Raw genomic sequence first — 16,376 nt, forward strand, 5'->3', positions numbered from 1 at the left:
TGTGACAGCGGCATCATCACTGTTAGGATAGCAGCATCGCTCTTTTTCCTGGGGCTGCTGGCATTGGTGTTCTGGAGACAGCGAAGCAAGCTCGGTGTCGTCGCCCTTTTTCTTGCCCCTCTGCTTGACTGGTTGGCTCCTCTGAGTTGCTTTCTGACAGGGTTGACTTGACGCTGATTTTCAAGTTCCCCTTTCTTCAACCTTTGTTTACCTAGATTGGGTCCTGACAGAATAGTAAATTGATTTTCCCTGTTGGAAATTAAAACAGTGAAGGAAGGAAAAAGACGACTACTGTTGCTTTGGACTCTTTTAAGAGAAGTTGATTTTTGAGATAGCTGTGGCTTCATTCTATACATGATTGATAAGAAAGCTGAATGAAGTAAAGCTTTCATGCCCTTTTTGTAAAATGGATGTATTTTTCTCTCAGAAAATATTGACTCTTTTTTTTTTTTTTAAGCTTCTCTGTAGAGGAGAAAGTTTGAGGTGTAGAAAGAACTATGTGGGGCCGACCTCAGAGTCAGTCGGAAATCTAGAATGCCCTGAGAGGCTCGTCTCGCAGTCTTGGGTTCTGGAATCTGGCGTTGCCAAGGGAGAAGCAAAGCTGGTTAGGGTCGCGGTGTCCTGTTGGCCTTTCTTCTCACCTCTGAGGAGGTCTGCTACACTCTTTTACTAAAATAATAAAATAGTTAGAATAGTGTGGGAGTTACTCCACTAACTGGTATGCTGCTCAGTCTTGTGTGAGATGTGTACAGTGAGGCAGTAATGCCAGAAATCTTATTTCCTATGAGATAGAGTGACTTATAAAACTCTTGGAGGATTTTTGGGGGCAGGTAATCGTCTGGATTTGTTTTTTAGGATATGAATGTTCTCATATACCTCATAGCCCAAGATTATACTTTCTTAGCATTGTTACACATGGGTCAGAGGGAGCATTTTTCACCAACTTGTTGTTTTTCATAATTCTGATTTATAAAATTGTAAATTTATAAAACCTGCCTCACTAAATGGGATCTTTAACCTGCCTTCTCAGCTCAGTTTTTTTTTTTTTTTTGAGGAGGAGGGTAATATATTTTTGAAAAGGGATGAAGTCTAACTGTTAGAGCTGAAATTGAGAAACAGAGCTTGAAAGGGAAATAACCTTGTTAAAGCCTCTGGAGTGTGGCTTTTAATGTCCTGCAGTTTTAAAGGCATTTCCAGTTCTCTGGTCAGAGCAATGGCAGAAAACCTAGCCTAGATTGTTGATATGTGGTTCCTTTATTCAGTCACCAAATATTTTAAAACCTGCTATATACCTTGAGTGTTCAGTTAAATCATGCTTCCCTGTTTCTGGGCCTTATTTTCTGCATGAGACGTCTGTCTAAAATATGTCAAGATTTGGGGCCTTTCTTCCCTCTAGAAGAGTTACCTCTATGAAGAAGGAAACTGAATTTTTTCGATTCTCTGAGAATGGTAGGAGCAAAAAACCATATTCTATATCGGATGAGTAAATTGATAGTGACAGAAAAAATAGGTTTATTCATTCATTTGCTCAATCTACAGGTTCAACAAATATTTCCTTTCAGTTTTTTAGGTACTCAGCACTGAACTAAGTGCTCGGGATACAAGGGGAGAACTAATACTGGTGTTGCTATAGAGCCTACATGTGTGCTCAGTCGTTCAGTCTTGTCTGAGTCTTTGTGACCCCGTGGACTGTACACCAGGCTCTTCAAGTTCATGGAGTGTTCCGTGCAATACTGGAGTGCAACTTCCTGCTCCAGGGGATCTTCCCAACCCAGAGATTGAACCCATGACGAACTCTTGCATTGGCAGATGGATTCTTTACCACTGCGCCACCTGGGCCCCCTAGAACCTACATAGTATAGAAAAAAATAACAGAGAACAGTCATCTTTGTGTTCTGTGCAGCTTGGACATGGCAGTTGTCTTTGAATAGCTTCCCTTAGTATAATAACCTTCCTTCTTTCATCACCTTCCTTCTGCCTCACTGTCCTGACTAGGAAAGGGAGGTTAAGGAGAGGACATATATGAGAGAATGAGCCTCATTCAGTATGGCTGTAGTCTGAATCAGTGTTCCACAGGAAGTCAGTTACCAGTACTGTCGGAATGGGCTATCCTGACAGGAGAAGAAGGCATGTTGATTTTGTGGCTTGACACTTGGAACTCTATTGGTGGGGGAAGACAGCCTAACCAGGGAAGGGGGTTTTAGATTTGAAAGGCAAGGCATCCTTGTTTGCAGCATCAGGCATTGGGAATAGTTAGAACTTTTGGATCTTCCCCAGAGTATAGGATAGGAATGGGAAAAAAGGCAGCTTTTGTATCACAGCAGAGTTTTTCAACCTTGAGCAAGAGCCAAATAATCCTTTGTTGTGGTGGGTTGTCTTGTATATTACATGATCATTAGGCGCATCCCCAGTATCAATTTCTTAGATGTCAGTAGAATATACCTTTCTACATAACTAAATGTTCCCTGGGGGCAAAATCACCCTGGTTGGGAACTACTGTGTTAGAGTATGGTGGGTGAATCCAGAGATGTTCAGTGTTCAGAAATATCATAACATGCACCATTACAAATCTAAAATGTATTAATATGATTTATTTACTATACTGCAAGATTTACACTCACCGTTTAGTAAAGACAGGTGTTTGAAATCTCTTCCTAGCCCCCCATATTAGAAATCTCTCTGTGGAATTTTAGCATTCTCTATGGGAAAAATGAAGCAAGAAGCTGCAGGCATTGCTCAAGGGTCCCGCTGGATGGTGTTGATGATGTGTCTTGTTTGGGGGTAGATAGCCTCAGAGGTCTGAGTGTTGGTGTTGGTCAGGGCACCTGCAACAGTGTTGAAATTTGCAATGTTTATTTCAACACTTTGTGCATTGTCAGCCTTTTTCTGTTAAAGCCATGTCACAGGTCCACAGAATAGTACCTCTTCAGTTGCAACTGAGAGAAAGAGTAGGCTGTTTGGCCACGTGGCAAGAACTTTACTGCCTCAAGCTTAAGGGGCAGTGTCCCTCCCTTAACTCTTACAAATGAAGCTTAAAGGCTCTTAAGAGATACATTTACATACTACTGGGACTGGGCTGGGTTCTGGTCTGATTGTACTTCCTGGTCAGGAGAGCTGTCTACTCTTCTGGGGGTTGGGCACTAACTGATTTCCTTTTTTCATTTGGCCAAGGTCCTATTAGTTTAAAGGGAGACACTCTTCTTTGCTTTACCGTTCTCATTAGCTCTAGATGGGAAGACATGATTTACCTTCAGGCCTTATTGTGAAAATCATCTTGGGTAGAAAGGTTGAAATAAAATAACCTTGATTTTATTGCTGAGAGGAGCTGCCCACATTTTCTTTGCATTCCTGTACTGTGATGCCATATTTAAGTGACATCTGAAATTAAAAGGCGCTTGCTCCTTGGAAGAAAAGCTATGACAAACTTAGACAGCATATTAAAAAGCAGAGACATCACTTTGCTGACACAAAGGTCCATATAGTCAAAGCTCTGGTTTTTCCAGTAGTCGTGTATGGATGTGAGAGTTGGACCGTAAAGAAGGCTGAGCAGCGAAGAATTGATGCTTTCGAATTGTGGTACTGGAGAAGACTCTTGAGAGTCCTTTGGATAGCACAGAGATCAAACCAGTCAATCCTAAAGGAAGTCAACCCTGAATATTCATTGGAAGGACTGATGCCGAGGCTGAAGCTCCAAAACTTTGGCCACCTGATGCAAAAAGCCAACTCATTGGAAAAGACCCTGATGCTGGGAAAGATTGAAGGCAGGAGGAGAAGCAGGTGACAGAGGATGAGATGGTTGGATGGCATCACCGACTCAATGGACTTGAATTTGAACAAACCCTGGGAGATAGTGAAGGACAGGGAAGCCTGGCGTGCTGCAGTCCACGGGGTTGCAAAAAGTTGGACACGATTGCGCGACTGAACAACAGAAGTATACAGTGAGTCTGGCTGGGAGGATCATCCCTGCTTTTGTAATATCTCTCGTAGTAGTAAAATAGTGATAGTTTTAAAGTATCTTGTCAAGGTCACACAGCCAGTGGTAGTAGAGCTGGAATTTGCACCTAGAGCCACTGTTGTTCCACTGATGTCACTGCCCAGCACAGAGTTTTGTGTTTTTAGGAGCTGCTTATAAATGAAGTGACTGTGGTCCTGTGACCCCTCAGTAGAGGCTACTGGAGAAACAGACCTCAGGCACGAGATAACTTCTCATCCCTTTTACTTATCTCATTTCTGTAAGCCATCCATTTACGCTTGCTGCTGCTGCTGCTAAGTCGCTTCAGTCATGTCCAACTCTGTGAGACCCCATAGACGGCAGCCCACAAGGCTCCTCTGTCCCTGGGATTCTCCAGGCAAAAATACTGGAGTGGGTTGCCATTTCCTTCTCCAGTGCATGCATGCATGCTAAGTCGCTTCAGTCATGTCCGACTTTGTGCGACCCTATGGACAGTAGCCCACCAGGCCCCTGTGTCCACAGGATTCTCTAGGCAAGAATACTGGAGTGGGTTGCCATTTCCTTCTCCCCATTTATGCTTATTAGTATATAATTTGTGAGACAGGAAATGGTATACTGTCCCAGACTAGCAGAGATGAAAAAGTCACTAGTTTCCTCATGGATTCAAACAGAAAAAAAGACAACTAACTGTGGCCTGTCATTGGGTGGGAGAATATAGTCCAGCGGATATAGGAGAGAAGATGTGTGTCTCGCACACCCCAGCAGAGGTGTGGCTGTGCATACAACTGGAGGAGTGGAGAGGGGATCAGATGAGATTGGCTCTCATCTGATTATCAAGCATAGCATTTCTAGACGTGTGTAATGAACTACTGAATATCTTCTCTGTGATATAAGTTTGCTTATAGCTTTGCTTATTATTATTTTGGCTGTACTGCCTGGCTTGAGGGATCTTAGTTCCCTGACCAGGGATTGAATCCAGGCCCTGGTAGTGAAAGTGCTGAGTCCTAACCACTGGACCACCAGGGAGTTCCCTGTGACGTACGCTTTCCCAAATGGCTCAGAACCTGCCTGCCAATGCAGGAGACGTGGGTTTGATCCCTGGGAAAATCCCCGGAGAAGGAAATGGTAATCTATTCCAGTATTTCTGCCTGGGAAGTCCCCTGAACAGAGGAGCCTGGTGGGCTATAGTCTACAGGATCGACAATCCATGGGGTCCCAAAGAGTTGGACATGACTTAGTGAGTGAGCATGCATGCAACCTATGGGATAGAGGATGAACTTTTCTTCCTTAATGTCTTTCATTTTGAAAGGATCACTATTCTCACGATGCTTATTTTTCAGACCGTCAGTGCTGAGGAGAGGCCTTTAACTATAGGGAAATCTTGGAGGGCCCTGAGGTCTTCTCTATAGAGACCCAGTTTCTTCATTGATGCCTAGCAAGTTTGGATCTGCTGCTTATTTTAGAATGAAGATAGGAAATCCTATATGGAAAATAAGTTTATCCTAAAAACTTTTCCTCCCTTAAATTGACAAAATACAGAGTGGCTCTTATTTTTCACATTCTAGTTGAAGTTGATGGAGGGGGAGACAGTTACGGTATTGAGCGTGGAAAGTCTCTTAGCTGCCATGCCATATGCTATGCTGGCCTTCTGTTTCACGCTCAGAACTGTCTCAGGTTCACCTGATGGTGGCCAGTTTGCATTATCTGGCATGTTCAAGAATATGATTCTTACAAACCTTGGGCAGTGGTCTTACATATTTTTAACTAATTTATTCATTCTTTAAAAAGCTTTACTTCTAGTTTTTTTGTTTTATTTTTTTAAGAAGTTACTTAAAAAACCTCACCTAGGGGACTTCCCTGGTGGTCCAGTGGTTAAGACTCTGTGGGGGGAACTAGATCCCACATGCACAACCGAATAAAAACAAAACAAAAAACATAACCTAGGACTTCCCAGGTGGCGCAGTGGGCAAGATTCTGTCTGCCAGTGCAGAGGACATGGGTTTAGTCCTGCAGAGCAGCTAAGCCCGTGTGCCACAGCCGCTGAAATCTGCACACCATGGGCCCTGCGGCAGAAAGCAGCCCCCACTCTCCGCAGCGAGGGAGAGCCCTCGCGCGCCAGTGAGGGCCCAGCACAGCCATGAATAAATAAAGTTATATGTTAAAAAACCCACATAACCTCGGTCTGCTTATTATTTCATCTTGGGAGCTTGATAAATCTTTCTACCTGAATTTGTCTGTCCTTTTTCAAAACGTAGTAACCAGAGGAGTTGCTTTTTCTGTATCATGACAGATCATGTCTCTCATGTCAGATTAGTGTGTGCTGGGATGTCCTAAGCATCTGATGTGTCGGACTGTCAATAATCCTAGCTTCCGCTTCCTATCTTTCTTCCTTTTTCTCTTTGCTCTATCAAAGGTAAATTTATTCTTTAAAAAAAAATTTTTTTTATTTTTATTAAGATCTATTTATTTTTGGCTATACTGGGTCTTAGTTGCCACACAGTGGCTTTGTTCAGTTGCAGCGAGCGGGGCCGAGTCTTCATTGTGGTGTGTGGGCTTCTCATTACGGTGGCTGCTCTTGTGGAGCTCAGACTCTGGGGTGGTCACACTCAGCAGTTGCAGGGCACGGGCCAAGTTGCTCCACTGCATGTGGGTTCTTCCTAGACCAGGGATCAAACCTACGTCCCCTGCATTGGCAGGCAGATTCTTAACCACTAGGCCACCAGGGACGTTCCTCAAAATAATGTCATGTATTTATTTATTTTGGCTGTGCCGGGCCTTGTCGCTGCGAGGGCTTTTCTGTAGTTTTGTGCAGCGGGGGTCCCTCTGTATCGCAGTGTGCGGGCATCTCACTGTGCTGCGCAGGCTCTGCGGTTCGTGGGTTTCAGCAGTTTTGGCTCCCCGGCTCCAGCGCACAGACTCAGTAGCTGTGGTGCACGGGCTTAGTTGCCGTGTGGCTTGTGAGATCTTCCTGGACCAGGGATCGAACCCATGTCTCCTCCAGTGACAGGCGGGTTCTTTACCACTGAGCCATCAGGGAAGTTCCACAGATAAATTTGTTCGGATCATCATTCCTACTAGTGTATCGCCTCACATTCAGCAGAGGGCAAAGAACTTTTAAACCATACTTCTCCCCAGTGAGCCACTGCATTTTACAGTTTAAGTAACTAGCCGTTAAAAAAAAAAAAGTACCTAGCAGTTCTCTCAGCAGCCCTTTACATTTAAGCCACAAAACCTAACATGGGAAAGTAGTCATGGTAGACACAACAAAATACTCTTCCTTAGGGCACTCTTATTTAATCAGTTTTCCAGCTCTGACACTTTTCAGAGCTGTGTTCTTGAGACCATAGTATTTCCCATGAAAAAGGAGTAGAAGTGTTACTTGATGATTTGAGCTTTGCCATTATAATCACCTTTCCTGAACTCTGTGCTTTTCAAATTCCTTTAGTCAGGTAACTATACTGTCTGCTTCTGATGTCTGAGGCTATAGATAGGATAACATGAAAATTAACAACTATAATAATGAAACATGATATGTATTAAATATACTTTTTCTGCCAACATATCCATGCTTTCCTGTCAAAAAATGGCTTTGGGAACCTTCTGTAGACCCTGAGAACTGGGACTCTGGCCTTAACTGAGGGGGAGAAAAAAGGATGGAGAATGTTAAATATTAACGATTGAGGGCTAATATCTAACACAGAGGGGTAAAATGGGCTGGGAATTAAAAGAGTGGCACTTATACCAGGGAAAGACTCCTCCAGGCAGCTATTTTGGTTCTTCTCCCTAACTCTTTGTATTACTACAAGGCTGACTTTTTAAGAATACTTTCCATACGGTCACTGCCCAGATTAGGAGCATGCTTCCTCTTCTCTTCTCTGCTCTTTTTCCTCAACCCCCTCTCTCCCCACTCTGCCCTGTCCAGTGCTTAGGTAGGAGAAGGGTAAGTAAGGTAGATGGAAGGGTGGGGGCATTCCTTCTAGAATATTTCAGGTGACATAACCTTGTTTAACCGCCAGTATTTTTTTTCCCCTTTCTCTCCCCTCCTACAGAAATGGAGGCAAACGACCATTTTAACTTTACTGGCCTTCCCCCTGCACCTGCTGCCTCAGGACTGAAACCCTCTCCCTCCTCAGGGGAGGGGCTCTACACTAACGGGTCTCCCATGAACTTCCCCCAGCAAGGGAAAAGTGAGTGTGAGGGCCATGTGGCCTGGGAGGGAGTGGGCATCATTGCTTTAGAGTGGATTGATGGGGTCAGCGGGCTCTCCTCTGGGTTGACTACTTCACCACAACTCTCTTTTATGTCAGGTGGGAAGGGAGGAAGGGAATCCTCAGAACTCCAGCTGCTGGAGAGAAATCAAGCTTCTTAGAGCAAGTTCTAGGGGCTTATGGAAGAACTGCTGTTAGTTTTAAGGTTGGAAGAGATTAGAAAAATATACTGGCCTTTTCATCTTAGCTTGTTCTTCTGTTAGCCCTGTTCCCTGGCTACTGCCGCAAAGTGGTGAGGTGGCTACTGCTTCTGATAACCAGGTTGCACCCGTGAGAAAGAGATAAAGGGTCAGTCTTCTGAGAAACTGTTTTTAGAGGTTGGAGTAGCCGCCCCTGGGACTGTAGGTGGAGGCGTTGGGTGAGGGTTGGGATGTGTTTGCCTTTTAGTTTGTGCAGCGGAGAAGAGGGCAGATGCTTGAAGTGCGTGTGCCGCTTCCTGTCCTTGTGGACAGAAGAGAGGGACAGGGAGAGTTTTAAGTTTACCTACTTCCCCAGAGAGAAACATCTGTAATTCCAGAAGGAAGTGCTGCTGCCAGGACCAGGTCTTCCGCTGGGCTTGGCTCATCAGCTGCTCTCTGCACTGGCTCTGCCAAGCACCTCTCTGCTCTTGCCTCGGTTTCAGTCAGGTCCTTTATGGGAAGCGCATATGCTTCCCTCCTTCCTTGCAGCAGAAAAATACTGCCATAGGCTTATGCTTAACCACCACTCCCTCCTGTCTTCAACAAGAGGGCTGCAGATAGAAACTCGCTCACACCCCCACCTCGCCTGAAGCTTCCTTAGTATTTTGGTTTATTTTATTTGATTGCCCTCTAGTCCAGAGGCTGCCGTGGGTGTTGAAAGTTGAAGTCTGCAGTACTGGTCATGCAGAGATTCCACTTGGTGCCTGTTACCCTGTGGGGTACAGTGCCTATGGGGAGGGGCCAAGTCCAGTCTCTTCTGAGCTGGGATCTTGCTGCTGTGGTGACTGCAGATTCTATTCTTAGCCCAGCACAAAGTGCTGGATCTGCATGTGCCAGTGAGGTGGAGGCTGTCCCTTCTGGTGCCACCGTGGGGCCAGACAGGCCCTGGGGAAGGCAGGGGGCGGGGGAAGGGAGTTCAGTCATGCCACTCCAGGGGATGAGGGTGGGGAAGAACGCAAGTCTTCCTGCATTCTTCCGGGGATTCTGCGGACAGTTTCATTTAGGAAAGAAAAAAAAAAACATTAAAAAGCCCTGAGCGTCAGCAGCATCCATCTCCCTGCTGGTCGTTTCTGTAGTAGGCCAAGAGAGTTCCCCAGCCCTCTACTCAGCAGCCTCAGCCGCAGTTGCTAAGCTTACATCCAGGAGCATCTGGGTTTGGTGTTCCCTGGAGACCAAAGAAACTGTAAATAGAGTAGAGGGGGAGTCCCCCACCCCTTCACCTTTTCTTTTTCTAGTCAGTGCTGTTCCTTTAGTAGAATTGATATTGTTACTTGCATATATATCTGACACTGACCCTTTTCCCTCCTTCTCTGCCAGGTTTGAATGGGGATGTGAATGTTAATGGCTTATCTACTGTATCTCACACTACTACTTCAGGGATTTTGAACTCTGCTCCCCACTCCTCCAGCACCTCACACCTCCATCACCCCAGCGTGGCCTACGACTGTCTCTGGAACTACTCGCAGTACTCATCTGCCAATCCTGGCAGCAACCTCAAGGACCCACCCCTTCTCTCACAGTTCTCGGGGGGACAGTACCCACTCAACGGCATCCTTGGGGGCAGCCGGCAGCCTTCATCCCCAAGTCACAACACTAACCTTCGGGCTGGGAGCCAGGAGTTCTGGGCCAATGGTACCCAGAGTCCCATGGGGCTTCACTTCGACTCGCAGGAGCTCTACGATTCCTTCCCTGACCAGAATTTCGAGATGATGCCCAACGGGCCCCCTAGTTTTTTCACGTCCCCACAGACCTCTCCTCTGTTGGGGTCCAGCATCCAGACCTTTGCGCCCTCCTCCCAGGAGGCAGGCAGTGGTGCCCACCCTGATGAGGCAACGGAAAAGGAGCTTGCTGCCGTCGCGGCCGAGGGTGGTGCCGGCCTAGTCGGCAGCCTGGAGCTGGAGGAGGAGCGGCCAGGTATCGCTCGCGTGCGTCCGCGAGCTGGGCTGGGAGAGGGCGGATGGGGCTGTCGGGGCCAGTGGCTTTTTGAGGTGAGGAAAACGTCTTTCCAGCTCTCTGCAGTGGAGGCTGATTTGCATGTTGGTGATTAGCAGAGCCAAGTGACTGGTGTTTTTGTGGCAGCAGCACCAGCTCGAGAGTGGGAGTGCAAATTATTTCAAGCTCATGCAGAGCTGCTGGCCTGGAGAGGGCAGGTGGGCGCACCCGAAACAGCCCCAGCAGATGCCCTGTGTCAAGAAAGGCTGCTTCTCAGATACAGGCAGGGGCTGGAGCATCAGCAGGAGGCACAGAGGCCAATTCAGTTGGACTGTGGCAGAGCCAGGCTGGCTGCTAAAGTGGGCTGAGCCCTAAGTAGTGATTGGCATGTGAAGGAGGGAGGGACAGGCAGAGCACACACTGTGTCTCCTCAGTCTCCTTTCTTTTCTGTTGTCCTTGGCATGGGTACCTGTGTGGTCCCTCTCATCCTTTCCCTCAGAATATAATTTGCTGTTGATTCCAAGAATAAGGGGTGACCACCCTGTAAAATCACAGGATGTTTTCTCTGACACCTGTTCCCATTGGATGGGAGAAAATAGCTGAAAAGTTGATGGGTTCTTATCGCAGACCCCACTCTTTTCCCTTTTTATCTGCTATAAGATCTTACACATCTTTGTTTAATCAAAGTTCTTGGTATTTTCAGTACCCAACATAGAACTGGCACCCATAAATGTTGAAAGAAGGATCATCCGTCCTTCTAGCAAAGATTGCCAACTGTAGCTGACTGAGCCGTTGGAGGCACTGACTCTGACCTTTGCCCTCTCCTGGGATATCCTAGAGCTAAAGATGTGTGACTACAACGGCTCCGTCCCTTCTGTGGACTCATTACACCAGGAGGTCTCAGTCTTGGTCCCTGATCCCACAGTGAGCTGCTTAGATGATCCTTCACATCTTCCTGACCAACTGGAAGACACTCCAATCCTCAGTGAAGTCGCTCTGGAGTCCTTCAACACTCTGGCACCAGGTAGGCTTGGAGATTGACTCCCTTCAACCTATCCATGCAGAGGGTAACTGACTTATACCACCTAGAAGAGATAGTAAGCCAGGGAAACTGGGAATTTGGGGCCCTGGGGCCTGCAGATGATCCTGTGGCAGATCATAGATTCATGCCCCTGGCCTGACTGCGCCAGTTGCACTCTGAGCTGAATTGGTTCATTTCCCACATTCTCTCCCAGTGTTCCTTTTGGCCAGGAGCCCTGGATAGGGACTTCTTACCACACAGTGGGGCTATTTGGGTTCTCACTAACTGGAAAGAAAACATTACGTTTTACCATACTGTTTTATGATAGATTCTAGAATTTTGTGTTGGTTTGTGGGTTAATAGAACCGTTGCCTTTCCTTCCCTAATATTAGAAAGAACCTTCACCCCGTAGGAACTAGAATTGGATGTATTCACACTAATATTTCTTAAATCTCACTTCCTGATTTTCTACCCCTGAAGAGCCAGTGAGTGGAGGACTCTACGGTATAGATGACACAGAGCTGATGGGTGCAGAGGCCAAGCTGCCTCTGGAGGACAACCCTGTGATATCTGCCCTTGATTGCCCTTCCCTCAATAATGCCACGGCCTTCAGTCTCCTGGCAGATGACAGTCAGACTTCAGCCTCTATTTTTGCCAGCCCCACCTCTCCACCTGTCCTCGGGGAGTCTGTTCTGCAAGGTGAGTGAGGAGAGCTAAACAAGAGTCCTGACCTAGGGAAAGGTGAACGTGCAGGCCTGAGGGCTGGGGGGTCTGTGAGAACACCTTGCTGGGAGCTCAGGGGCCATGGGATGGTGTATGGTGGGACTGGAAAAAGGCATTCTGACTTCTGCTCTGTGCCCAAAAGAACGTGTGGGATAAGACTTGGAGTTTACCGGAGAAAGGAGCCCAGAGGCCTTTGTTGGCTCCAGGTGAAAGGTATTCAGACAGTGGAAGCAGTAGTCTTGCCCTTTAACCTTCATGAATGGTAGGGCAGGACAGCCAGAGGCCGTTTCTCTTTTTCCCATCCTAGGGGAAAGCCCTTGAAGTAACCTGGCTTAACTTAGTCCAGGTTTGTCTGAGTGGATTCTCTTGGTTTATAGGGTCATTTTTCCTTTATCATCCTGTCCCTTTGGATTCTAGATAATAGCTTTGACCTGAATAATGGTAGTGATGCAGAACAGGAGGAAATGGAGACTCGGGCTCCAGACTTCCCACCTCTGAGCCAGCCAGCCCCTGACCAGTCGTCCACTGTTCAGCTGCATCCAGCAGCCTCGCCAGCAGTCTCGCCAGCAGTGTCTCCAGCAGCCTCCCCGGGAATCTCCCCACAAGTCTCCCTGGCAGTTTCCACAGCAGCCTCTCCAGAAGTCTCCCCAGCCATCTCCCCAGCAGCCTTCCCAGCGGTCTCTCCAGCTTCCTCAGCAGCCCTCCCACCAGTCTCCTCAGAAGTCTCCTTGACAGCTTCCCCAGTGACCTCCCCAAAAGCCTCCCCTGCAGCTTCCCCGGCAGCTGTCTTCCCGACAGCCTCCCTAGCAGACAAGGAGATCAGCAGTGTCCCTGAAACAGCTGCTGACCTGGAAGACGCCACTGTAGGAGGCGCCCCTCCCCCTGGGAGCGGTGAGTCCAGACTCTGCCCCACCCCGACTGGTCCCAGGGAAGCGCGTCTGTCCCCTCCTCGTTGACCTGTTGCTTCAGTGTTCTGCTTGACCTCTTACCTTGGGTATCCCTGTCTTCCTCCCCCAGGTGATGTCCTGAGGAGACGTATTGCCACCCCAGAAGAAGTTCGTCTTCCCCTCCAACATGGGTAAATGCTCTAATTTGTTACGTGCTTGACCTTTGACACATTTAATGAGTGATTCTAGGAAGAAGGGCAGGGAGCTCTCATCTGAGATGGGGGAGGAATGGACTAGACAAGAAGTGGTTAAAGGATAGTTATCTGCGATGATGCTGTTTCTGGGCATGGGATGCTTAGGCGTTCTTTCCTCCTTTGTTGTGGTCTTCCTTCCCTCACCCATTCTTTCCTCATTTTGTGGCCACTTAGTTTTTTCCTCGAGGGGTAGTGCTGTTATCTTTTCCAAATTCAGCTGGTGGGTCTGGGGTTCAGGTGTCCCAGTGAGTTAATTTGTCCTATTATGTTTGGAGAAGGAAGAGCAGTGAATGGGGATTGGCTTCATCCCCATGAATTGGGATTTTTTTTTTTTTTTTTTTATGTACTCTAAGGGCAGGAACAGTATGTGACCAGAATGAACAAGCCAGCTAATACCAAGGGCTTTGTAGGAATAACTGCCTTCCTGATCTTCCCCACCCCCACCCCTCTAGGCTACTTGTGGTCACCAAGTCTGAGTTCTGCTTTAACTTTTGAGAGAAAGATAAGGCTTAGTCTTAGAATAATCTGTTGCTCAGAACACAGAGTTCCTTACTAAACCCTGGCCTCTACGGAGTCATTTCATGGAGTCAGCAGTGAGTTTGTTCTTCTGCTTGCCTCCCTGCCCTCTGTCATTTCTGCCTTTATTCTCTTAGGTCTATATTCTCTTTGCTGGAAGCCCAGTAATCTGTCCCGAATGGCATTAGGGAGGGGTTTCTCACTGCTCCCGTCACTGACTGTGTGCGGGGACGGGTGGAGGTCTGTCTGGGCTTGTGCAGTGTGGCGTGTTGCTTTCCGCTGAGGCACTGAGGGGCTTGAGGCTCAGGCCTGCTTTCTGGCCAAGCTTGTATCTCAGAATGGGCCTCTGCATCTACCTGCAGTTCTAGTGAGACAGGTGCGGGGAGGGCCATCTGCTTAGTGGGGTTGGCTTCTGGGTGGCTTAAGCGTGGGTAGGGGTGTGACCTGGCGGCAGGGCCCGTGTGCTTCTCTGGCAGATGGCGGAGAGAGGTGCGCATCAAGAAGGGCAGCCACCGATGGCAGGGGGAGACCTGGTACTACGGCCCTTGTGGGAAGAGGATGAAGCAGTTCCCGGAAGTGATCAAGGTAACGGGGCGCTCGTGGGCTCGTGTAGGAAAGCACAGGCCCCTCTTTCAGGCCCCGTGGCAGCAGGCTGGCACTGTCTGCTCTGGGGCTTGTTCTGCCTGTGCTGCTGGCCACAGGGCATGGTAGGACTGTAACTTCACTGACGCCACTTCACCTCCTCCTCGTAGTACCTGAGCCGCAACGTGGTACACAACGTCCGTCGGGAGCACTTCAGCTTCAGTCCCCGTATGCCTGTCGGTGATTTCTTTGAAGAGAGAGACACACCAGAGGTGCACACCCAAGGGTTAAATATACTTTTGTAAATATGAGGAGGAGCTGGTGGACAAGCTGCAGCTTCCTCATGGGGTTTGGAGATTCTCAGGCATCAAATGGTTCAGAGGTTCTGGTGGCTTGCACTTGAACTTTGGTTGTAACAATGTGTTCCTTCTTACCTCAGGGCTTGCAGTGGGTACAGCTCTCAGCTGAGGAGATCCCATCCAGGATTCAGGCAATCACTGGGAAACGGGGCCGACCTCGGAACACTGAGAAGGCCAAGACCAAGGAAGCCCCGAAGGTGAAACGGGGCCGAGGTCGGCCGCCCAAGGTCAAAGGCGCTGAGCTGCTGAGCAAGACAGACACCCGCCTGCTGAAGAGACTGGAGGCCCAAGGTACCCTGATGTTTCTCACCTTGGGGGTTCTGCTCACTCTCTGAGGTATCTGAAATGGTGGGGAATTGGTTCATGCCTGGGTTTCCCAGGAGTGGGACTGACATCTGGATGGAATGAATCTGAATTACCTTCCCCTCTCTGGAAAGCAGCCTCAGGGTCCTAGCACTTTTGTGGTTTTTTTTTTTTTTTTTTTAAACAACCAGTTCCTTTCTTGAGTTTCTCTTTAGTGGAGCCTTGTGTGGGGAGGTGGGGGTGGTATCCCAGGAATAATTATGAAAGGAGAGGGCTTTCATGTCCTTTCTTACCATCTTTTAGCTTCTTACCTATCGTACTGGTCTGGCTTGTCTTGTGTAAACACTCATTGCCACCATCATAGAGGTTCAGAATTCACATCTGAATCCAAAAGATAATTGGTACTGTTTTAGTGGGATGGACAGGTAGGAAGTGTCTATAATTTTTCAGTACATATTGCACTTACCCTTATATAGTATGAAGAATGTGAAAGAATTTGGAATTAAGTATCTCCTATTCAGAATTCCAGCTCTGCCAGATTCTGACTGTGTGACCTGGAGCCAAGGCACTTATATTTTGAAAGCCTCATAGTGGTTCATCTGCAGATAGTCTCTATCTAAACTCAGAGGCTTGCTGCACAGATGTGGTGGTAGTATTTCTGTGCCAGAATAGGATAGGTACTGCCGTATCAAAAACATCAGCTCTAAAAACACTGTTGTCTGCAGAATCACACCTCAACATCATCTTCCAAAGGAGAAGAAATTCAGATATTTTAATGGAGCAAGACATAGGAGCTGAACATAGGCAATAACTGTGTCAGACTTGATAGGGTTCTACTAAAGTGTCCATTATCTGGGCCCTTCCTTTCTGGCACATTCCTGCTTAATTGGTGCTTCCAACTCAAGACCACCTGCTTTCTCTGGCAGTTTTTCTGTTTCCTTTCTTAGTTCTAAAATCAGCCTGTCAGGCAGCCTGGAAGAGGGACAGTCTGTAAGGCTGCTCTGCTGTTCTGGCCTCCAGGACCCTTTCTGAAGCAGTCTTAAGTTCCAGAGGCTGGTGCTTCTGGGCATGCGATGCCATTTGTGTTACCTCCATAGGAGGTTCCTCTCGTACATTTTTTTCTCCCAATGTTTTATGTATACTTTAAAAAAAAAAAAAGGCATCTAGTTTCTTCAGGGAGTTGTTTGGAGGCCAACTTTGTGATAGGCATGTGCTGGTCTGGATGCTGGAGACTGGTCTGCCTGCCTCACTCTTCAGTTTTCTTTTTGCTGTCACAGAAACACTGAATGAGGAGGATAAAGCAAAGATGTGTAAAATCAAGAAGAAGATAAAGCAGAAGGTGCAGCGGGGAGAGTGTCAGACTACAAACCAAGGGCAGGTGAGGGACATCAGAGAGATTC

At 47.5% G+C, this 16,376-nt stretch overlaps 1 protein-coding gene across 6 annotated transcripts in view; it reads left to right on the plus strand.

Annotated features, from left to right (window-relative positions):
* Positions 1-16,376, plus strand: part of BAZ2A (bromodomain adjacent to zinc finger domain 2A) — a 34,536-nt gene that overhangs the window by 7,633 nt on the left and 10,527 nt on the right. For 3 of the 6 annotated variants that reach the window (XM_020884098.2, XM_020884099.2, XM_020884102.2), the window contains 10 exons: positions 8,002-8,139; positions 9,717-10,313; positions 11,170-11,355; positions 11,833-12,051; positions 12,493-12,966; positions 13,093-13,153; positions 14,209-14,317; positions 14,485-14,586; positions 14,754-14,964; positions 16,254-16,354. In XM_020884098.2, the coding sequence (XP_020739757.2) occupies positions 8,004-8,139; positions 9,717-10,313; positions 11,170-11,355; positions 11,833-12,051; positions 12,493-12,966; positions 13,093-13,153; positions 14,209-14,317; positions 14,485-14,586; positions 14,754-14,964; positions 16,254-16,354 (2,196 nt within the window). In that variant the 5' untranslated portion in view covers positions 8,002-8,003. Of the gene's footprint in view, positions 1-1,057; positions 3,939-8,001; positions 8,140-9,716; positions 10,314-11,169; positions 11,356-11,832; positions 12,052-12,492; positions 12,967-13,092; positions 13,154-14,208; positions 14,318-14,484; positions 14,587-14,753; positions 14,965-16,253; positions 16,355-16,376 lie in introns of those variants that run through there. The other 3 variants (XM_070454772.1, XM_070454773.1, XM_020884103.2) reach the window with 3 other exon arrangements.

Source organism: Odocoileus virginianus, chromosome 24 (genome assembly GCF_023699985.2).
Source record: "Odocoileus virginianus isolate 20LAN1187 ecotype Illinois chromosome 24, Ovbor_1.2, whole genome shotgun sequence".
In the NCBI taxonomy this organism is placed as follows: domain Eukaryota; kingdom Metazoa; phylum Chordata; class Mammalia; order Artiodactyla; family Cervidae; genus Odocoileus; species Odocoileus virginianus.